Source organism: Petaurus breviceps, unplaced genomic scaffold (genome assembly GCF_028583685.1).
Source record: "Petaurus breviceps papuanus isolate PSGF00001 unplaced genomic scaffold, PetGlider_PUasm1.0 229, whole genome shotgun sequence".
Classification (NCBI taxonomy): domain Eukaryota; kingdom Metazoa; phylum Chordata; class Mammalia; order Diprotodontia; family Petauridae; genus Petaurus; species Petaurus breviceps.
The window spans coordinates 20,887,093-20,913,561 of NW_027185903.1; the positions used below are offsets into that span (position 1 = coordinate 20,887,093).

Consider the following 26,469-nt stretch of genomic DNA (forward strand, 5'->3'; position numbering starts at 1 on the left):
GCAATTATAGAAAGCTTATCAAACTCACACAAAAAGCATTCTGTAAGTAACTGTTAAGATTCTCAGTAATAATTTTGGATCTAAAATTAATCTGCTTTGCATTATGATGCAAATTCTCAGTTAAATGATGCCTAAAACCCTCTATAATAAATACAAGGAGTAGATTTTTAAAAATCATTAAAATATGGGTTAGACACATAAATAATACAAAAAGTTTGATAAAAGGATAATCACATATTGTTTCATCACCATACATTTAATTAATCATTAGGATCATTCTTTACTTTTGTTATCTGAATAACTTCTACTAACAAAATATCACTTACAAAATTTGTTAGGATGAATGTCTTGGAAGAAGAAAATAAGGCAAAGACTTATCAACTACCGGGCTGCTTAGACAGCAGGAACAAAGATGAGAGAACAAATAACCAGAAACAGACGGTGAAAATGATCAGCTTCACTTTCCCCACAGGCAACATATATCTGCATGTATCCTTTTTGCTCTCAAACTTAAATTATGATGAGATGTCACATTTCACAGGGCACCTCTAGGTTCACTGGGCAGCTAAAAACAAAGGGTGAACACCACTTTGCATAGAGCACATTGGGCTGGGCACCAAGGAGAGGGATTCAAGGAGCCTGTTACCTTTATTTCATAGTACAGACTGTTAAAATTAGATCTAACTCTTTTGAACATTTCGCATAATCACTCAGCACTCAGTTAATACCTCAGTCCTGGAAGGTGAGGAAGGAGATAAGTATGAGAGAAAAGCATATTACCCAATTGCCTCTGTAGTCCTCAGGGAACTAGTAGACCGGGATCTCGGCTTCATAATAATGCTCATCGTGAAAAGAATGCCCCAAAGATTTCGAGTCATCAATATCAGGGGGTCTCGCTATCAAGAAGGCTTTGCACATTCCATTTCGAAGACAGAGCTTGTTGAAGAAATCCAAGGGTCCTGAAGCCCACAGCTACCGCTCCCAGATTCATCAAGAGGAGAACCAAACCATTGTAGCAACATTCATTCTCTCTCTCTCTCTCTCTCTCTCTCTCTCTCTCTCTCTCTCTCTCTCTCTCAATCTCAATCTCAATCTCTCTCTCTCCTCCCGTGCTAGGCTGTGTCCAAGTGACAGAGTTTCTTTTCACTCTTGTATGGCCTAGGGAGGAACTGAATTTTGAATCTATTCTTCATCTAGGTCACAAGGGGAGCCAAGACAGCTGAAAGAACCACTTGATCTTTCTCTCTTTTTCCCTCTTCCTTTCTCTCTCACCCTCGATTTCTCTCCCTCTTTCCTTTTGCAAGCTGCAAGCCCATAATAACAGGTTTCAAGGTTACCAGCACTGCAGAAGCACCTTTGTACGGGAAGAAGGAGTAAAAAGGCTGGAGGTAAAGTACTTAACGCCAGCAAGCTGTTGGGGAAGTTTCACTTCAGTACTAGTCTGGTCCGGAGGAGCAAATACAGAAGGCGGAATAAAACTGTGGGCACTTGAGGCTCGCCAGCTGCTTTACCTGCCCTCTTCCCCCCAAAAACTCCAAAAAAATTAAGAAAAGAAAAAAGTGTGCCCTTTTTACTCCCTGCTTAGACCCTGCCGCCTAGTCTTTGTGAATGGCAACTATCATTCAATCTCACCAGGCAGAAAGTATTCCTTAAGGGCATTATGACGTCCGTAGGAAGGCAGTTCAAAACTGCCTGGAAGTGAGAGAGGAGGGGAGAAAACCCAGAGCTTGTCGATTGCTGAAAGGATAGAAAGCTAAGAGACCGCAGCAGCCAGAGAGGACAACAAGCCACCCAGACCTTCGCAAACACACAAAATCATTTCCTCCTCTGGCTAGGCACGTTATTTTGCTGGTTGGGAAAAGATTGAGTCTATAATAAACAATTCTCTTTTGTCTGATTTTTAAAAATTGACCTAAAGCACTGGCCACCCATTTCCCAGCTTGGACCAAATTTTCTTTTCAGAAACTAAGTTGGAACTGTCTTGGCAAGTTTCCAAGTTGAAAAGATTTAATGAAACACGGCCCATTTTTGGCCATTTGTAGATGTGTGAACAACGTCTTAAAGAACGGGTAAAGATTCAGGAGAATCCTTTTTGGCATTAAAGCATTAGGCAGTGTTGGGATGTTTAAACTGAAAAATCCAATGCATTAATTAACGTGGACAAGGCTTGGAACTGTTATCCTATCTCAATGTTTTCAAATTTCTATTTCTTTTGATTACTATATACAAACTTCTATAGCTTTCCTTTCAGAGAGCATTATGCATTTTATCTTTTATTTTAAGAGTTGCTCAGTTAAAAAAGTCAGACTATATACATAGGAAAACCCCTTTGTCCCATGAAGGCTTTTCTCCCCTGTCCTTGTGACAGGAATAACTTTTATTAGGGTTGGAAACAGATTCACGCTGGCCAAAAAGGTCCCACAGGACAAGGGTATCAGACAACCCTCTTAATTAGGGAACAAAGAGGTTAAAAAGGATACATTCCCCAGGAAGAACCAACCCTAAAATTTTAATGTATGGATGATCAAGTGAAACAAGGTTAATCATTTTGATTCCTGAAATGACTTTAGTGAGTATGGTGGTGCTTCAGTCTGACGTCAACTGGGTATTTATTTAGCATTTGCAGACAGGATGTTGGAGTGCAATTGTGACCCACCCAAGCAACTTGGAAAACTAACGTACCAAGGCACCTTGCCAAGGACTGAGGCTACTTATTACATCAAACTAACACTCAACCTGGTGTCAGATCACACCTTGATACACAATTTTCATTTAGACTTTTTTAGGTGACTCTAAGGCCCTTGAAGACAGGTGGTGTTGAGCTTGAAACAATTAAATATGATGCCTTTGTTTGAACTGCACTTTTCTGATTCTTCCTTTAGGATTTTTGTTTTTTAATCCATGTAAAATAGTCTACAAACTTTCTCCAGGGATAAATGGTTCATTCTTTGCTCTATCACACACTTGCTACATTGCTGACATTAAAGATATATTAACAGATTACAAATTTTCAGAAATTCAAGAGAAAGTTTGGTGAGAGAATATGGCTAAGCCTTTTCTTTTTGGTCCTGATTTGCCTTCCCCCTAAGCCCTGGGGAAAAAAAGAATCCTGGGTGGGGTAGGGGGAGCTATGTAAAGCAAACAAATAATGAACTCCTTTTATGGGTAAAAATCTTGTAAGTACATTATCAGGAAAAAACACTAGTAGTTAGAACACAGTATCTGGATGAGATGATCTCATGCCACCCTACCTACCCAACCTTCTTTCTTTTTTTTTTTTTGGCCTTTTTTTTTGGAGGGCAATTGGGATTAAGTGACTTGCACACAGCTAGTTTTTGTGTTAAGTGTCTGAGGTCATATCTGAACTCAGGTTCTCCTGACTCCAGGGCTGGTGCTCTATTCACTGCGCCACCTAGCCGCCCCCTCCAACCTTATTTCTAACCCATGTCCAATATACCTTTATGTTCTGGGTCAAGCTAGCCTCTTTTTTTACTTTTTACATTTTACTTTGTGCACATACCATCTTAAAACTTTTGTCACAGGACCCATGCTCCTGTAACCTCTTCTGTTTAGAATGTTCTCTCCGATCTGCTTCATGGTCTAAACATTTAGTGAGATCCAAATCAATTCCTCCAGAACTGTTACTGTTTGTGTGTTGTTTTTTCTTTCTCTACGTCCTTTTTATAGTCTGTTCTTCAGATCCTTGGTGGCAGGGAACATGCTTTACTTAGCTATGTATAAATAACATTCCTACAGATGGTTCCACAGGCTCCTGTCTGCAGATAACATGAGCTCTAAAACACTACAATCCGTCTTCAATATGATCCACAGTCACTTAAAAGAAATGTTTTGTTATCCACCAAAGGAAAAGCAAATGGATTAAGAATCCACAAGAATATGAAATGAGGTTCCAGATTACGACATACAATTTCAAAGGATGGTCTACTGAGCTGGCTTATTAGTTCAGAAGTCTTGGACAGGTGCCGTAAATAGACAATGAGCTGACCCCAAAACTGAACAGGAAAGGAGACTTGCCTACACTGGAATGGGCAATTATTTTCCATGATCCTATGCTGCTTACTTCTATAGAAACTAATCTTTTTTTTCCTTTCCTTTTTTAAAACCAATCTTCTCCTGGTGATATTATATGGTTTCAAATCATACAACACTTTGATTTCAAAGTATCAACACTGAAGGTGACCCAATAAGCAATGGAAAAATATATGGTAGGTAGAAGCACGTTACAGTATAATGCCAATAATGACTTGTATAAAAGAAGGAGCACAGAAGACAGTGTTAAGGGCACAAATGGCAGGAAAAAAAAAAGAGGTAGGTCAGTTATGCAGTGTCAGAAGAGCTATAGGAAAGCCCCAGTGATTGGATGGTCCTATCTATGGAAGATTCATGGGAAATCATGGGAAAGAGTATTATAGGATGAGAAAGTATAGTTAGTCTGTAATCTGCATTATTTAGGAGACAGAACCAACACTGATGAGGTTGCAAATTCACCGAGGTGTCATTTTCATAATGATGGACTGCTTGAATCCTAAGATCTTGTATAATTTTTTTCTTAGCAGTCAAAGTGAGACATAAGAGGAAGAGGGGAAAAATCCTAATTCAAGGGGATAAAACAATATTAAAGACAAATAAAAAAATACAGGGTGTCCCAAAAGTCTTAACTCAGTAGATTTTTGGGACACACTGTCCAAATCCAACTCTCATAACTCTAAATGTGAGTGGATTAAACAATTCAATAAAATTAAAGAGTAATGGATTACATTTTTAAAAACTCCATAATTTGTTGCTTATAAAAGCACACATAAAAAACAAAGACATACACAAAAATAAAAATGAGGGCCTAGGAAAATAAAAAAATTACTATTCACCATGTGAATTAAAAAACAAACAAACCCAGAAGCTGCAATCATGATATCAGACAAAGCAAAATACAAATATTCACAATATAAAAAGAAATAAATAAGAAATTACTTTATGCTGAAAGGAACCATAGACAACAGACAATATCAATATTAAATTTATTGTTCCAAATTCCTTAACATCTAAATTTATAAAGAAAAAGTAACTGAAAAAAGCATAGAAGACTAAAAAGCAATAAAACAGTGGCAAGAGATTTTTATTGTCCCTTCCTCAGTTTTGAATGCATCTAAGAGAAAGATAAACAAAAGGCAAATATGGAATTGAACACAGCTGGAGAAACTAAAACTAAGACTTGCAGTGCCCTCTAAATGGAAGTGCTAAAGAATATAAACATTTATTAGCACCACATAGAACTTTTACAAAAATTGAACATGTATTAGGACACAGGAATATTTCAAGTAAATGTAAAAGGGCAGAAGGAGTGAGTGCAAAGTATGAGATAGGATCACAAAATTTACCAAAAGCCATTAAACAGAAAGTGCTACACACAACAAAAATAAGCACAGAGGGTAAAAACAAGCACAGTGGATAGAGTGCTGGGCCTAGAGTTCAAATCCAGCCTCAGACACTTACTAATTGTGTAACCCTGGGCAAGTCACTTAATTCTGTGTGGTATAATTTCCTCATCCGTAAAATGAATTAGAGAAGGAAATGACAAACCATTCCAGTATTTCTGCCAACAAAACCCCAAATAGGGTCACAAAGAGTTAGACAGGACTGAAACAACAACAAATAATGACTAGAATATAACAGGCACTGTATAAATGGTAGCTATGAATATTATTATAAGAATAATCAATTCCATCATATTATTACTTAGATATCTCCATTAGTAAATCTGTATAATACCATTAGCTACCTGAGTGACCTAGGGCAAGTTACCTGACATTTCTGTCTTTTAGTTTCTTCATCAGTAAAATAAAAGGGATTGGACTAGACGATCCCAGAGGTCCCTTTTGGCTCTTAACAGTCTATCATTCATGTGCCCTGTTCTAAATTTGTCCTGAGGTCACCTTGTAAATTGCAGTAGAGAGCTGACCATGTCATGTCTTGCAAAAACTCATTCTGACTGTACAATAGGATCATGTCTAAGAACTTTCCTAATCTTGAGGACCCACCTGCATCAATAAATTCCCTATCAAAAGAAATTACAGTCTTATAATTTGGCAGTGATAGGTAGTGGAAGGTGTCATGAACTAGGAAACCTAGACTCAAGTCTTGGCTCTCACATGCTACTTGTTGGCAAGTCACAGAGGGTTGTGGCAACCACACTCTTTCAGCCATAATATGGCAGCCAAAGAATGCCTCTTAAAGCCTGCCTGGGGATATGGAATCTACAAGTAGTGTTAGGTAAGCAAGCTTACCTAATTACCCGCTGGTGTATTACAAAGCTGAGGTGCCCCAGGGCTGAACAAATTATCATTAAGGTGGAAGATTGTTGCCCAGCACTGAAGGATGGACTTTTAACCCATACAGTAGAGTTCACAGGCACACCATTCCATCACTCCTCCAGTGGGCTGATACAACAACAGGAATTCTAATAACCACCTCCCTCTCTCGATCCCCCTCCCCGCCAAAAAAGGATAAAAAATTGGATTTTTACTGACATCTATGGGCAGTTTTTTTTGGGGGGGGGGTGCTGCTTTATAAAGTATCACTAGCTAACGGATGATTTGTGATTCAGAATTTTTTAAAAAATTGTTAGATACAGATTTACTTATTTGACTACAAATAATCTTCTTTGGAAAAAGATCCTGAAGAAGACAGCTCACCCAGGACTCATATTTCTGCCTGTGATCAGAAATGATAATGTGAAATGCTGTTTGGAAAGGAGTTTAGGAACATTTTACATAACAGCATACAATAAAGTGTATTAAAACAAGTGAAGGGCCATTTCAGGAATCCCAATAGCACAATGGCTCCAATGACTTTTTCTTCATCCTCATCCTCCTTGACTTCTCTGCAGCTTGTGATATTATTAAATACATCCTCCTGGATTTTCTCTCTCCCTTTGGTTTCTGTGATATTTCTCTCTCCTGCTTCTTTTCCTACCTGACAGACTGTTCTTTTTTTGATCTTTTTCACTAGGTCATAATGACTCTCTTGGACCATTGGCTTAGGAGCCCCTCAAGACCTGTCTTAGGACTTCTTTCTCCCTTAGTTTTTTTATCTTCTCCCATGACTTCAAATATTACCTGTATACAGATAATTCCAGCATGTAAATTATGTAGCCCTATTCTTTCTCCTAATTTCAATTCTACACCATCAGATGCCTATTGGATGTCACCTGTCTTATGGTAATATCACATATGCCCAAATGAAGCTTATTATCTTTTCCCCTAAGTCTGTCTCTCCTTCAAACTTTTCTGTTTTCACTGAGGACTTAAACATCCTCCTAGGCAGCTAGATTCAAAAGCTTAGATCATTCACTCTTTCTCCCTCCCTCCCACAGTCATTCAATTGACGATTTCCAAATTATATCACAAAGTTATCAATCAATCAACAAATATTTATCAATTATCCACTATGTGCCCAGCACTAAGCAGTCCCTGACTTCAAGAATTTACATGTCTTTGGAGAGACTCTATACATATATACACAAATACATATATATGCACATATCTATCATTTATCTGTCTGTTTCTCTCTCTCTCTCCACCTGTCTCTCTCTCTCTCTCTGTGTATATAAGGAGATACAATTGATTTTTGAGGGTGAAATACTAACAGAGGGGGGATTAGGAAAGACTTCCTTCCCATAGAAGGTAGCCAGCTTGTACTGTACCTTGAAGGAAATCATACATTCTAAGAGGCAGAGGTGTGGAGAGAAAACAAGGGTATGGATATAGGAAATGTAGGGTCATTTATGAAGGACAGTAAGTACAGAGACATAGATGGAAGATGTAATCCACCTAGAATAGATTATTTTTCAGGTTATATCCTGACTAGTTCTCTGAGATTTGGGGGTGCAAATCTAAGAGTGCTAAGAAGTACAGAAGAGTATTAGACATAGAATAAAAGAACCCAAATTCAAATCTTGGTTCAGACACTTTTTGTGTGACACTGGCAAAATAATTAAATTTGACAAATGTTTACTAAATATTCCCAAATTCAGTTGTTTTTCAATTGTGACCCCATTTGGTGTTTTCTTGGCAAAGACATTGATGTGGTTTGTCATTTCCTTCTCTAGCTCATTTTACAGATGAGGAAACTGAGGCAAACAGGGTTAAGTGACTTGTCCAGGGTCACACAGCTAGTAAGTGTCTGAGATCAAATTTAAACTCAGGTCTTCCTGATTCCAGAACCAGCACTCTATACACTACACCACCTAGCTGTCCTACTAAATGTTAGCTTTGGGCAACAGAAATATGTATCTTCACTGCCTCTCTCCTGCACCCTTAGATTTCTTATCTGTAAATGAGGAGAGGGACTTGGGGGGGGGGAGGGCAGAGAGAAGGAAAGGGAAGAAGAGACAGTAAGAAAGAGAGGGAGAAGTGGAGAGAATTAAGTGGGTCATTTCCTCAATTAGTATTTAATATCTCAGCCTTTGACGCTTCAAGATAAGAAATCACAGAACTCATTTTAGCAGTTTGTTAAAAAAGACTTTGGAAAAAACAATAATAGAGATGGCATTCCCTCCTATTTCTATGGAGAGTTCCATTTTACTCCTTCTTAAATATATTGTGGATCCCATAGTACAGAGACTTTTAAAAAGGTGATCTTTGCTTTTCGGTCAGGAGTTATGGCTTTCAAATTGGTTAAAAACCATGCTGAGAGAGTATTTTGGGTTTTTTTTTTTTTAATGTTAACTGAGAAAAGTTTGCTTAATTTAGTGAGTTTCATTTCCTGGCCAGCTAATGCTAATCACTCAATAGGCTATCTGTGCCACATAACAAACATTTGAATTTTATTAGAGAGAGCCACCAGATACAATGAGGATCTGAGAATTGAGGAAAGGAACTTTTTTCCCCTCCAGAGTTCAAGTCTTCTATTTCCCAAGAACAATTCTTCAGTCCTTTTCTTTTTTCTCCTCCCAATCTATGATCTCCCCCCTCTCCCAAGCAGATGGCTCATGTATAAAGGACTAGCTAAAAAGACTAGACTACATTTAACCATATCTTATATATTAAGTGGTGCTGCTCCAGGAAAGGGAGGAAAAAAGCTTCACTTTAAGGATTCAGTGAATTAATAAGAAAGATAATCCATAGAATTTTAATTTTTTTGTTGCTATTTTTCAGTTCTGTCCAATTCTCCATTACCCCCATTTGGGTAATGTATCTTGGCAGAGATAGTGGAGTGGTTTGCCATTTTCTTCTCCACCTTGTTTTACATATGAGGAAAGCGAGGCAAAGAGGGTCAAGTGACTAGCCTAGGGTTACACAGCTAGTGAGTGTCTGAGGCCAGATTTGAACTCAGGAAGAGGAATCTTCCTAATTCCTGGCCCAGCATTCTGTCCACTATGCCACCTAGCTGCCCAAGAATCTTGATGGTCAAGAAAATATATAGAATCATCCCTCTGATTATTTATTGGTCTGAATTTTGTTGGTAAACTTAATTTGCCTGTATAATTTATGTCTGTCTATGTGTACACAGACACACAGATTTCATGAGATGCCACACGGTATAGTAGATAACAAATTGGCCTCCAAACTAAGAAGAGCCAGACTTCAGCCTTGCGTCTGAACCAGACTGGCTAGGTGTTCCTGAGCAAGGCACTCAGTCTCTTAGTGCCCTACTCAACTCTAAACTGCACAGAAGGTGTCAAACTGTATTAAGGGAGACACTTTCATCATCAACACTGTTCCCTCTATCAGTGAAATCACAGGTACAGTTGTTAACCCTCTTTGTATATTTTAAAGCTGTTGCAGGAATTTTTAAAGGGATATTTAGTTTTAAGATCCAGAAAGAAGTAACTGTTTTGCTTCTTCCCACCCCCCACCCCCGCTTTATTAGTCGGGTTATTACAAGTGAAATTGTAAAGGCCATGCCAAAATATATCCCACTCTAAATAAGATGGTTATTACATACAACTGGGTAGAAAAAATTTTTTTTTGAGTTTCTCAGTCCAACACATGAAATTTTAACTTTCATTCAAATCTACAGTTGCCTATTCACAATGATTCAGATTCTCCTAGGGCCTAAGCTACTCCCCAGGTGAAAGAAAAACTTTCCTTTGAACACTGTCAATTATTTCTTGTGTTGTGTTATGGAAGTATTTAATACATTGAAATGGCAGAGGCAAAAGATTTAATTTAGTGACTTAAAACTGTTCTCTCAGTTTTGGGAGGTGCAGAACATCCCACTGGATAATACCATGAAGCGAATGAACAGCCGTGGTGGTGTGTTAGTCATGAAGGGAGCAAACTTGAATATTTTGAGAGCAGATGATGGACCATTTAGTGCACTGGCTTGTACTAGGTGGTGTAGTGGATAAAGCATTAGGTCTGGAATCAGGAAGACTCATCTTCCTGGGTTCAAATCCAGTCTCAGATAAGTCCAAGCTGTATGACCCTGGGCAAGTCACCTAACCCTGTTTGTCTCAGTTTCCTTATGTATAAAATGAGCTCTATATCTCTGCCAAGAAAACCCCAAGTGGGGTCAGGGAGAGTTTGACACAACAGAAAAATGACTGAACAACAATTTGTGAATACATTAAGCTATGTCTTTACAGGGAGCCAAGATCAAATCAGCAACTTGACTAAATGCTTATTTACTTAGAACTATACAATTTGGCTTAAGGAGAGAATAACATACACACTAAATTCTGTAACTTGCCCTACAGCAAAGCAGGGGGGAAGGGGATGAGAGGGGGGTGATAGAAGGGAGAGCAGATTGGGGGGGGGGAGGTAGTTAGAAGCACACACTTTTGAAAAGGGACATGGTCAAGGTAGAAAATAGAACAAGTTGGGGGCGGCATAGGATGGAGAGAAATATAGCCAGTCTTTTACAATATAACTACTATGGAAATGTTTTGTGTAACTACACATGTATAACCTATATTTAATCGATTTTCCTCCCAGTAGGGGTGGGCAAGGAGGGAAGAAGGGAAAAAAAATCTGGAAATCAAAGTATTAAAATCAAATGTTAATATATATATATATATATATATATACACACACACATATATTTACATGCAACTGAGAAATAAGACATACAGGCACTGGGGTATAGAAATCTATCCTGCCCTACTAGAAAGTCAGAGAAGAGATGGGGGAGGATATGAGAGCAGATTGGTGGAAGGGATATTCAGTAGAATTGCTATTTTTGGGGTGGGGGTAGGGGAAAGATGGGGAGAAAATTTGTAACTCAAAATCTTGCGGAAATGAATGTTGAAAACTAAAAATAAACAAATTAAACAAAACAAAAGAACTATACAATATGGGGGTGAAGGAAGAAAGGGGAGGATGAGAGGCAAAACTAAAAGCAACAGTTGTCAGTTTTGGAGAGAGGCAAATCTAATTGGAGGAAATAACATGCATGCTTGGAGGTCCTGTCTCACATTAGCACTTCAATGAATTTGTGTCCCAGGCAATCTTTAAGATGTAAATCTCCAAGCAATTGCCTGGCCACCCTTCTCTATATGTATTGTCTCCATTAGAATACAAACTTCTTAAAAGGAAAGGACTTTCTTGCTTTTGAATTTATATTACTAGCATTTAGCACAGTGCCAGGCATAATGGTGAAAACTTGATACACACTTTTTAATTTATTCATTCACACATTCATTCATTCACTGCATGATAATTTAATCTTCATTCTCAAGTTCCCTATACTAGTGAAATCTTAAATCTGGACCAAAAAAACCAAAAAACAAACCCAAGCTCTGTGATCAGGTTGGTCTGAGTTCTTTCTTCACTGATACAATCAACAATCTTTTGATCCATTTCAACAGGGCAAGTAGGTGACCCAGTAGTAGGCAGAGAGCTAAACTTGAGTAAGGAAGACATAAACTCAAAACTGCCTCCCATACTTAGTTAGCTCTGGGATTCTGGGCAAGTCATTTAATCTCACTCTGCCTGAATTTCCTCATCTGTAAAATGGGGATAATATGAACTGTGTGTGTATGTGTATGTATGTGTGTGTGTGTTTTAATATGTGTCAAATACCATTCTCATAACTAGGTGGCACAGTGGATAAAGCTTTGAACCTGGAGTCCAAATTCTACCTCAGACACTTATTAGCTGGGTGACCTTGCGCAAGTCACTTAAATCTATTTGCCTCAATTTTGTCATCTGTAAAATTCGCTGGAGGAGGAAATGGCAACCACTCCAGTATCACTGCCAAGAAAACCCCAAATGGGATCACAGAGAGGCAGACACGATGGAAATGTCCAAACACCACCACCAAAAGATACCACTGCCATTATTTAAGCTGTCTGCTATCCATTGCTCTTAAAATGGAACCTATGTGGCTTGGTCTATGCAATTAAAAGCATGAGAATGAGAGAGTAGCAGAATTCTTGTAGGAAAGAACTGTTTAAAATTTTTGTTTTGTACCCACAGAGCCTAACCCAGTGTTTTGCACACAGTAGGAACTTAATAAATGTTTGTTGGATTGGACTGGAATAGATCTAATACTTTATAATGCTTTAGTGATGAAAATAAAGATTTTCTAGTACTTGACCTAAGTGACTGTATAAATCAAAGGTTAAGATGGTTTAAAAACATTTTATAATCAAATGGGGTTGTTTGTGCAACACTGTTCTGAGAGGACACAGGCTTTAGGGATGGTATTGGTACTGACCCAACCAGTCAGGTCCACTTCTGCTGACAGAGAATATATGGTGGGAAGTAAAAAGAGGTGTGTTTTGTGAGGGATGATGGTTACTTGTTTACTGTCTTGGCCCATTTTTATGCCATAATTCACTTGTATTAGGTACTTTGGAAGTTGTAGCTGCCACCATAAGCCAGTGTGACATAGTGACAAGAGAGCTAGACTTAATGTAGGGACGTGAGTTCCAATCTCAGAATCAACACTAGGCATGTAGTCCCAGGTGAGTCACTTAAAACTCTTTGAAGTAACTTGTCTTTGAGTTACTTTATCTGTAAAATGGGAACCATATAATTTGTCTCATGAGGCAAGTACTTTGTAAACCCTAAAGTAATATAAATATAAATGATTAAATTAAATTCTTGTCTTTACACTAAGTGAAAATATAAATTCTTCTGTCTGCCATCTAAAGGCCATTGGGGTCTGGTTCCATATTACAGTCCTTGACTAATTTCACTTTACCCCTCTCCATATAATTTATATTCTAACGAAAGTACCATACTTAACGTACCATTTGATATTGTTATGCTTTGCAAAGTAAATTCTCCCATGTCTAGAATTCACTCCATTCTCACCTCTGCCTCTTGAAAGTCTGTATCAGTTTAAGGGTTAGCACAAGAGTCGCCTCCTACACAAGACCTTTTCAGGTCACTCAGCTGCTAGTGCCCAGGGTAGAAAATTATGATAATTAACAGCTTGGTAAAAGAGGCATCAAAAAATATCAAAGAAAAGAACTCCCTTAAAAGCAGAATTGGCCAAATGGAAAAAAAAACCACAAAAGCTCACTGAAAAAAGTTATTCCTTAAAAATTAGAATCAAGTGGAAGCTAATGACTCTGTGAAACATCAAGAAACAAAGAAAATGAAAAGAATGAAAAAAAATAGAAGAAAATGTGAAATATCTCTTAAGAAAAACTGACCTAATTAATAGATTAAAGTTAAATAATTTAAGAATTATTGGACTACCATGGTAAGAAAAAAGAGGGTCCAGAAATCAAATTTCAAGAAATTATCAAGAAAAATAGACTTGATATCTGAGATCCAAAGAATAAAAGATAAATTGAAAGAATCCACTTATCTCCTAAAAGAGATCCCCATATGAAATCTCCCAGGAATACTGTAGCCAAATTCAAGAGTTGACACAAAAAGGAGAAAATATTCCAATTCAAATATTGTGCAGTCACAGTCAGGATCACAAAAGATTTAGCAGCTTCCATATTGAAGAAGCAAGGGGTTTGGAATATAATATTCCAGAAGGCATAGGAGCTCAGATTAGAACCAGGAATTACCTATCCCGGAAAACTGAGTATAATTCTATAGGGGAAAAATGAATATTTAGTGAAATAGATGACTGTCAGGAATTCCTGATGAAAAGACCAGAACTGAATAGAAAATCTGACATTCAAACAGAAGACTCAAGAGAAATATAAAAAAGTAAACATAAAAGAGTAATCATAAGAGACTCAATAAAATTGAACTGTTTACATTCCTGTATGATAAAATGATACATGCAATTCCTAAGAACTTTATCATTATTAGGCCACTTGGAAGGAGTCTGTTTGGACAAAGAGTTGTATGTATGAGTTGACTATGTTGGGATGATCTCCAAAAAAAAAAAAAAAACAATGAATGAGTCATAAAGAGGGATGCACTGAAAGAAGGGGGAAGAGTGAGGCAGAAAGGGGAAATTTTTCTCAGGTTTGCAAAGAGCTTTTATAGTGAAGGGGAAAATAGAGGGTGCTAGTGGCAGGTAATGCTTGAATCTTATTGGATTTGGGTCAAAGAGGGAAGACTATACATACACACTCAGTTGGGTGTAGAAGTCCATGTTTATCCAATACGAATATAGGAGGGGAAGGGGATAAGAGATATATTAGAGGGAGAGGGATGACAAAAGGGAGGGCAGATTAATGGAGACAGTGGTTAGAAACAAAATAGACTTTTGAGGAGAGACAGGATAAAAAGAGCAATAGAGAAGGATAAACAGAAGAAACTAGGATGAAGGGAAATATACAGTTGATAATCATAACTGTGAATGTGAATGGGATGAGCTCACCCATAAAATGGAAGTGGAGTGCAGAATAAATTAGAAAACAGAATCCAATGATATACTGTTTATAAGGAGTGTACGAACAGAAAGATACACATAGAGTTCAAATAAAAGGATGGGACAGAATCAATTATACTTCAGTTGAAGTAAAAAGATAAAGCAAAAGTAAAAATAGAACTAATTAGACGAGGTAATCAGGGGAAACTGCATCTTGCTAAAAGGTACCATAGACAATAAAGTAACATTGATTTTTTTTACATGAGATTCCTCTGATAAAGCCCTCACTTCTCAGATAATAGGGAACTTAGTCAAATTTATAAAAATAAGAGTCATTGCCCAACTGATAAATGGCCAAGGGTTATGAATAGGCAATTTTCAAAAGAAGAAATCAAAGCTATCTATATCATATGAAAAATGTTCTAAACCTTTACCAACTAGAGAAATGCAAATTTAAAACGACACTGAGGTACCACTTTACACCTGTTAGGAATGACAAATGCTGGAAGAGATGGATGTGGGACAACTGGCACATTAGTAAACTCTTGGTCACGTTATAAATGGTCCAACCATTCTGTGGAACAATTTGTAACTATGCCCAAAGTGACCCAGCAATCTCACTACTGTGTCTGTACCCCAAGGAGATAAAAAGAAAAGGACATATATGCATGAAAATATTTATGGCAGCTCTTCCGTAGAGGCAAAGAATGAGAAATTTAGGGGTTCTCGCCAATTGGGGAATGAATGAACCACTTGTGGCATATGATTGTGATGACGTACTACTGTGCTATAAGACATGACAAGGTAGGGCGAGTTCAGAAAGAACATATGAACGGATGCAAAGGGAAGTGAAAAGAACCAGGAGGGGGCGGCTAGGTGGCGCTGGCCCGGAGTCAGGAAGACCCAAGTTGGGTTCCAGTCTCAGACACTTAACACCCACATACACACACACGAAAAAACTAGCTGTGTGACATTGGGCAAGTTACTTAATCCCAACTGCCTGCCAAAAAGCAAAAAAGAAATAAAAAAAAAAAAGAAAAGAACCAGGAGATCATTGAACACACTACTGACAATGTTGTAATGATGATCAGCTGTGAAATACTTGCCTACTCTGATCAGTACAGTGATCTAAGACAATTCCAAAAAACTCATAATGAAAAAATGCTATCCATCCTCAGAGAGAGAACCGTTAGAACTTTGAGTAAAAATGGAAATATACTTTTTTCATTACCTTTAATTTCTTTTGTTTTTTATGATATAGCTAATAGGGAAATGTCATATAATTTCACAAGTATAATTGATAATTTGCTTTCCTTCTCAGTGGTTGGGAAGGGCTGAGAAGGAGAGATCTTGGAACTCAATTTAAAAAAGAAAAGAATGTTAAAAATAAATAAATAGGAAATGTTTTGAAAAGGCAGGAGTTATCTTTAACTGCACAACTGAGCTATCTTCCTTTAACAAGACCACAGGAGAGAATGAGTGGAGATCAGCCTGATAAACCTAACCCTCAGTCACGTAGAGTAATTGGATGGTCTTCACACTGGTTCCCATGTGAAAGTCAGAAAAAAGAGTGTAAGAAAGGCCCTTGTTTTGTAAATCAGGATAACAAACCTCAGAATAATGTGAAGAAATGAAAAAGAAAATAAAGGAAGCTTTTAAGGGTGGACACAGCATGACAATTCCTTCCTTGCTCAAATACCAGTTTTTAGGAAATAAAAAAGACAGTTCTAGCCACATATTTGAGACTATTTATGACTTTAGGGAAAAATTAATATTTATTTAAAATTTTACAATAAAAATTTGGATAACAAAAAATTTAAAAGTGTGACTACTTGTCATTAAAGAGATCATTTTGCATTTTGTAAGAGTCTTGTCTTAACAATATCTCTCTAAAATACAGCACTACAAGTGGAAAGGGAGCTGGGGAGCTTTAATGCATTGTTCAACTATTACATGAATACCAATTTATCAGGTAGCTTCAACATTCACTATTCCTTACCCTGTGACTGTGCCACCCCCCCCCAGTCATATATGCCAATTTCTGATGACATCTTTTATGTCTTCCCTCCTACAAAAATCCTCATTTGTAAATATGTTGTCTGTCCCTCGTATTTGGAACTAATTTGGAACCAGTTCCCTTCAATCCATTGGCAAGGAAGAAAGAACACCCACTGATATGGGTCTAGAAGGGATTTTTCCAAAGATGGATCAAACAACCATTATTTTTTAACCAACTGAATATACCACCTACCCCTTTACTTTCACCCCTCCAAACTTGGGACAGTTTAATCTCTCAGTTCTCAAGAGAAGTTTCTAAGACTATCTAGTTCAGATTCAGCCAGTTATCAATCTAGGAAGTATTTTGCTTATTTGTTTTTGCCAGGAGTTCCCCATACCTTTAAAAGGACAAGTCATAATGAATCAAAAAAGAAAAAAACAAAAACAAACCAGAAATGGAAAGGACATAAGATTTAATCTCTGCTTTAAAGAGACTAACAATCTAGTTAGGAAGATATGACATATATACCTATGAAAAGTTAACTGATAATACAAGACAACATTGATACAGAAATGGTAAATGACGCAGGCAACTGTTATAGCAGGGTAAAGGACAGAGAGATCATTGTGGGATATATGCTGAGCAAGGAAGGTTTCACAAAGCCCATAAGAGGAGACCTGAAAGTAGAGGAGGATTCAAAGGCAGAAAGAAGAGGAGGAGGTCTTCAAGGGATCATAGAATTATGGATACGGAGCTAAAACAATTCTCAAAAGCCATGTATGCCAAAACCCTCCCATTTTACAAGTGAGGAAACTGAGGTCCAGAGAGGCTAGGTGCCACCTTGGTAATAGGCAGCACAGGCTGAATTCCAGGGAAGAAGAGTATGAGGAAAGATGGGATGCTGGGCATGTCCAAAGCACAGTAATACTTGGAGAGGTATATAAAGTTTAATCGTTCCCCATGTTCACTTCAGTACCAAAAGTTTTTAATGAGATTTAAATGTCATGTTAATCTAGGCTCAACATTTTAAAAGGAAAATGCAATTAGCTAGAGGACAATTATCCTATTGTGATTTGACCATCACATTTACATCCCTACTGTGTTGTAGCCACAAGTTAGACAATTGCTTTACCACTTCAGACTTAGAAATGTTAATTGACGATGACATTTAAGAGACATTTCTTACAGAATTCAAAAGACATTAGTCATTTTGTTTTGAAAGTTTGAAATGTGGTAAAGACCTTTTTTTAAAGTACAGAGTAATTAATCAGAATGTAAAAATGCCTTTTCATCTCCCACTCCAAAAGCTTCTACCTATAAGACTGCTGAAATAAATATGTAAGTACATATTGGGAGCCATATTTGCAATATTTCAAGTATCCATGTAGTCATCTCATCTGTGAATCAAATACATTCTCAGTATGGAAAAAACAATACCACTTTAACTGATATGACCATAATTCAAGTAAAGCATTTTCTTTTCTTATGAAGAAATATACGTGTCTAAATTAAAAAAAAAAATATATATATATATAATAGTAATAGTAGTAAAAATAACACCCCCCCAAAAAAGCCAAATAGGGAGCCTTTTGTATTGTAACTATTCCTGGTTCACAGAACAACCTTTCGTCAAAAATCATGACGTTAATGTGGGAAAAGAGGAAAGAAACTGTAGTACTTTTTATTATGTTCTTCCAGTTTTCAAATCTTTCCTTCAATTCTTTGGAATGCATAAAAAAATGGGTTATGTTTGCTGGTAAATGTAAAAGGAAAGTTCGGTACGATTATGTATTGACCACTTGGTACTGTTGAGCCAACAAGAAAACTACCAACTTGGTTGGCAAGGATTCTCCATCTATCAGATCAAAGTACTTGCTGAACTAGTGTAAATGTAGAGCTACTAGAAGAATTGACTTTCACATAGGTCACAGTCCTCCTGTAACAAGATTTGCACATGTTAAGTGAAATAACTTGAAGACTGCTGAGATTTCAAATTAAGTTTACTCTTACTCAACAAGACAAAGAAAAAGAACATCAACTGAGTCCAATTATTTATAATCAAGTATTTTTAAACTTCTCTCCTTTAGTCTTTTCTAATTTTCTTGGGTATTTATGAAAGGAGGTCCTCATAGAGGGGTATAATGAGGCCTCCATCATCCTCGACATTACCACAGTTAACAAGTGAAAGCTTAGCAACTATTTGAATGGGAGGGGACAGCATCTGTTCTTGGCTTAATTCCAGCAACCAGTGTCTCTAGGTGGCTGACTAAAGGGCTGACTTTGCATTATGAGATAGGCAGGTCCCCTCTAATTCAAAATTGCCATCTCCAAAGAATCATGTGAGCAGGATTGAGGAAGCAGCTTCTTAGTCCTGCAAACCCTTAATATAAAACAAACTCCTAAGCCTACAAAGTAAAGAATATAGAAAGCAAATTATTGCCTCATCCTTGGGCTAATGAACTAAAGAAAAGCCTTGGATCCCAGCAAAAAGACACATGTGACTTGACATGTGCCTAGAAGCAGGCAATGAAGATCTTTGGTTTTGGATGCATGCATGCATGTAAGGACTCTCCTTTCTCTTCCCCCAGTCCCCTCCTAGTTAATGAAATGAACTCCAGCATTTGGGCCATAGTCTCCCCTAGTTCTTGCTCTTGGCTTTCTCTTTTGGATGACAGACATGGGGAACGTAGCATTTGCTCAACTTCTCCAAGGGCAAATATGGATAGAAAGTGACTATTCTGGAAAAAAGGATCAAGATTTGAGGAAATGGATTCAGTTGTTTTTCTGTGCCACCTGTGTGACCTTAGGCAAGTAGTTTAACGTCCCAGAATCTTGAGTTTCTTGACTGTAAAATGACTGGGCTGAACTGAACTCTACAGGCCCTTCCAAGTCTAAATCTTTGTTCCTTTCATTCCCCCTCTTTTGTGCTTACTGCTAGGAGCTGGGAGGTCTATACTACTCCATGTCCAATAAGGCCCCAATAAATCTAGAACAGGTATCATTTTTTGCTAATCCATTGTGATCCTCTGTTTTTGAAATAAATTTTTATTGATATCATTTGTTTTTGTAGCACTTAAGTTTTTAGGAATAAATTATATCTTATATTTTCAAGATTATTGTTTATTTTTAGCTAACTGGAAAAAAATTTGTGTATTTGCAATGAACTAGTAATTTCTTCTGGTTTTCTTTGTGCTTTGTGAGTCTCAATGATTGAGCTGATAATTTCCCTTAAAGTCCATGTGCTTCATGATACCCATTAAATTTCAATTTCTCTTCTTTCTTTTTCATATAATGTCTAGATCCTAAGAGTACTAGGCCCTAAACACTTAGGGTGTCATCAAGTTCAGTAAAATTGGAAGTGGAGGGGAGAAATGTCTCTTCTTATCTTAGGATATTCAATAACAGATGGTAGGAGGGTGGGACAAGGATACAACACTGATTTTGGGGGGCTATGACTACAGTTTTAGTGGTACAACAATGAATAACCATGCCTTTTTATAGTGAGGGGATCAGAAAAGGATTACTAAGGGTAAAGGTATTCTTTAGTGTGTGTGTGTGTGTGTGTCTATGTGTATAATATATGGTATACATATAATATATGATATACACATATATAATACACACATACATATAAATATACATACACATATATACAATATGTATACATACACACATATATGTAAATACATATAACAATACATAGAACTGGAAGAGACTTTTTAATCATTCAATGGGTGCCTAATTTTCAAAGAACTGGTACGATAAAAGGCAGTGGTTCTGGAATCCAAATGCCTGTGTTCCAGTCTTACTCCCGCTCCCATGGCATTATGGTTCATCTCCAATTGTCCTATGTATAGCTGACCACTGGACCCAGATGACTCTGAAGGAGAAACTGAGGCTAGTGCACAGGCCTCCCTCACTCAAATCTAATTCAATTGAAATCATGTCATCAGCTTCCTAATGCAGTGATCCTCTTTGAGAATGAAGGACAAACCACACAATCACAATGTTAAAATATAGACTAGTATTATCTTAAATTTCATGCCTAAGTAACAGAATACTGACTATAGTATCTTTGAATGTAATTTCACTTTGAGTGCCATTTTCTAAGGAAAAAAAAAATATATATATATATATATTTATAGCAGCTCTTTTTGTGGGACCAAAGAATAAGAAACTAAGAGGATACCAATCAATTGGGGAATGGCTGAACAAGTTGTGAGATATAAATATGATGGAATACTATAGTGCTGTAAGAAATGATGAAAGGAATGGCTTTAGAAAAATATAAACTGATGCAAAGTGAAGTGAGCGGAATTAAGAGAACATCCTAAACAGTCAAAACAATGGTATAAAAGTAATTCAAAAGATTTAGCTACTTTGATTTACAATGATCCAAGACAATTCCAAAGGACTCATTATGAAAAATACTGTCCACTGCCAGAGAGAGATTTCTCTGCTTTCTGTTAGATTAATCTAAACCGAGTTTAAGGAATCAAAGTAATTACTCCCTTTGCTTGCAGAACCTGATGCTATATATTATTTACTGTAGTAATGAAATTACCATACATACTGTATTATTGCATTACTTTAGTCAGGAACAACTTTGTATCAGAATAAAGGATTTTACATCTCTGAGACTCAGTTTTCTCTCTATAAAATGAGAAAGTAGTCTCTTTATTATTCACCTCACAAGGCTGATGTAAGGTTTTTGCAAATTTCAAAATGCTATATAAATGTTAGCAATTATTGAATGATGATATTTCAGTTTCTTTAAATCACAGTGTTGAGAGGAAAACTACTTTCCAACCACAAAGCATTACATATGAACTACTGTTATTACATAGTAATAAGGATAGAAAATTCATTCAAATTATACATTGAAATATTTTCAAGAGTACAATCTATCTACTGAATGAGAGGGGGAAATATTTGGAATCAGATGAAAATCAAGTTCATGAAATTCAGAGAACGGTGCTCATTTTATTTATTTTTATAGCTTAGAGAATTATTAATTTTTTAAAAAAGAATCTCTGAAAGGGACCAGCTCAGCTAATTTTTCAACATTTAATGTTTTTCTTTAAGTTGTCTTCATTCCTTAAGCAGTTGCTGATGATGCTCTTGATGGTATGAATAGTGGTGTCTCAGTGAGGAAGGGTAAAAATATGGGGTTAACAACTCAGATATAGGACATAGCAGGAAAATTCCAGGATACTTAGAGAAATGGTTTATTCTTACTCCTGGTTTACATATATAGCCATCTTTAGTTCTGATATTAGATCTTTATGTTTTCAAGTCAACATAGACAGACAAGAAGGAGGGGGTACGTTAACACATTGTGGTCTGCTGGGTTGGCAGCAAGGGAGACATCTGACCATTTTATGCCATTTACATCACAGACAGCTCCATGTGATGATCTCTGTCATGGAATTAGTGTATGTTACACACACACACACACACACACACACACACACATGGATGGAGGGAGGAGCAATCAAGAAAATTAATTGTTGTTGATGACTCTCAAATTTGTCCTGGCAACTGGACTGAGGGCAAACAGATGTCTGACCAGCTCCAAGGCATGTGCTGGTTTTAGTTGAGTTAAACTGCTGATATCCCTGCACATGGGCAAGGCTGAGAAATGAGACTGCTAGAACAAAGGATATTTTCCTCTAGGAAGCAATCCCAGCTTCAGGTTTATTTGCTTTGTTTTTCCCAACATGCTGTGAGCATCCTTTTGACTACTATTTCTGAGTTGTCTCCAAAACAGTGGACACTTAAAAGCTGTTGGCTGAGCATCAAATGAATACCATCGCCCTTAGCTGAGGGCCACAGTATTAGAGCAGGTTAACAGGTTCATAGCAAATATCTAAGGTAGACTTTAAACTCAGGTCCTCTTCTTAGGAGCCCCACGGTCTTTCCAACATACCACATAGCCTAGATAAATCTTGGGGAGCTGAGTGAAGCACACAGAGGTAAGTTGCCCAGGTTAATGTGGCTAGGAGGTATCACAGGCACAATATGAGATGATATTATTCTGACTAGAAACCCAAGACCCCATCTCTCATGCCAGGCTGACTCTATGTCATTATAATAATCAGTATTTTTAATTCAAAGGTATTTCTTAATTTAAAACACTTTCAAAAGCTGTTTAGTTGAATACATCTTAATACCAAGGAATAGATTAAGTCTTGGGAGAATTTAATTCACAAGTCACAATTCACTATAACATATAGAGTGTAGGAACACTAGGGAGGTAAAGTAGATCATCCCCTTTGAACAAACAGGCATGAAGCACGTTGCCTGTAGGAAGCAGGATACTATAAAAATATTATTATTATTTTTTTGCTTGCTTGATTTTCCAGTTACTTCCCTTGAGGTTTTGCAGCTGGACATTCTCAAAGCTGAGAGCAAAGACTGGCTCATAAACTAGTTGTTATAATTTCAGAGATTCTCTTCTCCAGCATTATGACATTTGATTCAATTATTCCTCAAACCAAAGTTATGTTTAATCTGAACATTTGGGAGCCTGTAATGTCTCTTCTTAACCCCTAAGAAGGCAGAAAGGTCAAAGATGTTAGAAGAAATTTTGGTTGACATTTGAGCTAACTTTGTGCTGTGGGAAGGAAAGGGAAGGGGAGGGAAGGGAAAAAGAATGAGGACCTTAAAAGGGCTTACTATATGTCATAAACTGTGCAAAGCACTTTTACAGATATTATCTCATTTGACCTTCACAATGATTCTGTAAGCTAGTGCTATTATCATCATTTTACAGTTCAGGAAACTGAGGCGCATGGAGGTTACATGACTGGTCCAGAGCCACATAACTAAGAAGTATCTGAGGCTAAATTTGAACTCAGATCTAAGTTCAGCACTCTTTCCATTTCTACATCAAGTAAATGCCTTTGGAAAATGTCCATAATGGAGTAACTGAAGTTGGGTGAGTGGTAAGAAAGAGGGAGGTATCCCAAAGTTAAACTGGCAAACTTTTCATAGGCCTAGATGGACAGCAACCACTTTTGTTTCCAACACGGTTTTAGGCACATAAGAGGTGATCCCTAAATGTTACTTGACTTAACAGCAAAACCAGATCTACCTAATGATATGTTTCGAAACAGCCTATTTGACCAAACAGAATGCAAATTTCTAGCCAAGAGACTAATTAATTAGGAAACAATCACTAAATCTTCTGGATGAGTGAATGAGAGAGTTGGTCTTAGTTAAGCAAGAGATGCCCCTAGGCTATCATTAGTGGCATCTGATCCAAAGGTAAAAACCAAAAAGCCCAGAGTGAAATGGATCTTCCGGAGTAGGAGGACCTTTAGAGTCACTCACTGATGCCCTGCTGGGGGATTCCTCTTAGGGAGCAGCAAAAACATGACATAGCTTGGGTGAGCTTCTTGCTTTAAGCAGTGCCTTTCTGGGGCTGCTGGACACTTCTGGCTTCGACAGGTGTTTATTAAGTTTCTAGACATCGAGGAAATGGGAAGAGCATTGGTATGTATTCCAGTTACAGCGACTGCCAGAAATCACTCAGGCAAAATATTTAACCTCTTGTTCTCTCCTTTCTCATCTATGAAAATAAAGGAGTCGAATCAGGTGATCCTGAAGGGCCAGCTCCAATGACTATGAAATGGGAAGGAGAATGGATAGAGTACTGGTAGTCAGGAAGATTTTGGTTCAAATCTATGCTCAAACACTTAGTAACTTTGTGACCCTGGGCAGGTCATTTAATGTCTCAGACTATTTTACAAAATGGGGATAGTAATAGTATCTACCTCACAGGGTTTTGGAGAGGATCAAATAACACATTCTATGGAAAGCTCTGTAAATCTTGTAAAGTTCTATAAAATCTGACTATCGTTACCTTTCTAATACAGAGAAATCTTTTATTAAAGTGACAGCACATGAAAAGCTGTCAATGTGAAAGACAAGGAAAGAAATAGGGAATCCTGGAAGAATAGATGTAAAATCAAGATTGATCACTCTTGACCTTGGTTCTTGGATCTCATCGAGCTAACTAACTGCTGGTGGAGACCATTCTTGTCGACAATCCCCTTCTATCTCTTTTCATCGTTCTTTTCCAGTCCTCGAAATTTCCAAGATTGACTATAAAATTCTCAGTTGGACATAAAGTACTTCACATCAATAAATATGAGTTTTTCCAATCCACAAGTCCTTCAAATGAAGTAAAAGCCGAAACCACTACAAATAGTCATGCAACAGGCATATTCCAAAGGAAGTCAAAAGCAGTTAAATAAGGTAGTGTGAGGGGCCCCAACAGGAAAGAGATGGACACACCATTAACCACAGTGGATAACACCATGGATCTTTGGGTCGGAGCAAGGGCATGATCAGCTGATTCCTAGCTGTAATTTAGTAATCTAGTTAGAAATAAAAACAAAAGAAGTCAAAAACTCAAACCCATGCGGGGAAAAAAAATGTTCTCTCATTTCTTTCATTGTCTCCCATGTCTTCCATGTGGGGAAAAAAAGTAACAGAGAGAAGGAAAAAACCCTCTTTGGTTAAGATCATAGAAGAAACAATTATCTCATCTTACCAGATCATAAATTTAAAGTTATTGCAAGGCCTGGTCCTTGTGTGGCAGGAATATACCAAGAAAGTGAAATTTCTCTTTTTCCTGCTAATATTATAGTAGCTTAGAGAAGTGAAAGACAGCATTATTGGAGCATGAGAAAAAAAAAAAAAAACAACAGCCTTCCTCTTTGCTGCCTGCCTTCTATCCTATAGCTCTCTCTCTCTCCCTTCCCTTCTCTTCTCTTTTTTCCCTTCCCCATCTACTTTTCCCCCCTTTCTGTTATCCTCACTTTTCCTTTCTCCCCAGAGGAAACTAAACCCAATCAGAAAGGGTTGGGGTTAAAAACTATGCATACATGAATTCTGATTTGGCTCTAGACCCAGGCTTTCCAGACCTTTTATTATAATTTTAAAGCAAATGGAACCTATCATGCATGCAAGACTTATCTCTGACCTTTAATGGTAATTTTACAGATTGAAAAACCACCAGAATCCTCAGTTGTGGAAAGGAAAAAGACATTTGCTCACAGACTGTCGCGCTGCCTTGGTGGATGGTAATTTTCCATAGATGAGAGGAAAAAAAATCATGGAAATTGCAGAGTTATGGTTGGCTCTGGATTGAACCTATATAAACCTACTGCCACAATTTTATATTTATTCTTTTGTGTGGACAGGATATCAATCTAGTATGTTTAAAGATGTGACTAATTTTCTGGGAGTTGGCCTGTGATCGCTAAACTGACATAGTCTGGCTTCTAAGAGATTACTTTATGCCATGCTGGATGCATTTGTAATGGTATAATCAGGAAACCTCCTTCACCCTAGCCAGAGTACATGGTACTGTATGTGTGTTGTGTTTAGCTTTATTATACATTTAAATGAGAATATTATAATAATAATGTCGTATTTCTGTTGGAAAGAATTGCAAAGGCATTTGATCTAAAATGATGCCCCAAAATTACTGATGGTGGAAGCCAAAAATATGAGCTCCTTAACGTCCCCTTCCAGTCAAGGAGGGTCTTAACCATGTACTTTTCCAGACTCTAGTGGGGGGAGGGGGTGAGGGTGGGAATTGAGGTTTTCCATCTCTAATTGGGTGGAGCACCTTTCAAGCTGTCAGACACTTCCACTATGGCTTTAAAAAAAAAAGTGAAAACCCATCCCCTTGAAAGCAATCTAGC

The 26,469-nt window shown here is 37.4% G+C and overlaps 1 protein-coding gene across 12 annotated transcripts in view; it reads right to left on the reverse strand.

Moving 5' to 3' along the window:
- PDE4D (phosphodiesterase 4D) overlaps positions 1 to 26,469 on the reverse strand; it is a 1,918,796-nt gene that overhangs the window by 337,382 nt on the left and 1,554,945 nt on the right. The window contains exon 1 of one of the 12 annotated variants that reach the window (XM_069096360.1): positions 781 to 1,698. The exons of the other annotated variants lie outside the window; for them this stretch is intronic. Within the exon in view, the coding sequence (XP_068952461.1) occupies positions 781 to 878 (98 nt within the window). The 5' untranslated portion in view covers positions 879 to 1,698. Of the gene's footprint in view, positions 1 to 780; positions 1,699 to 26,469 lie in introns of those variants that run through there. 12 annotated transcript variants of the gene reach the window in all.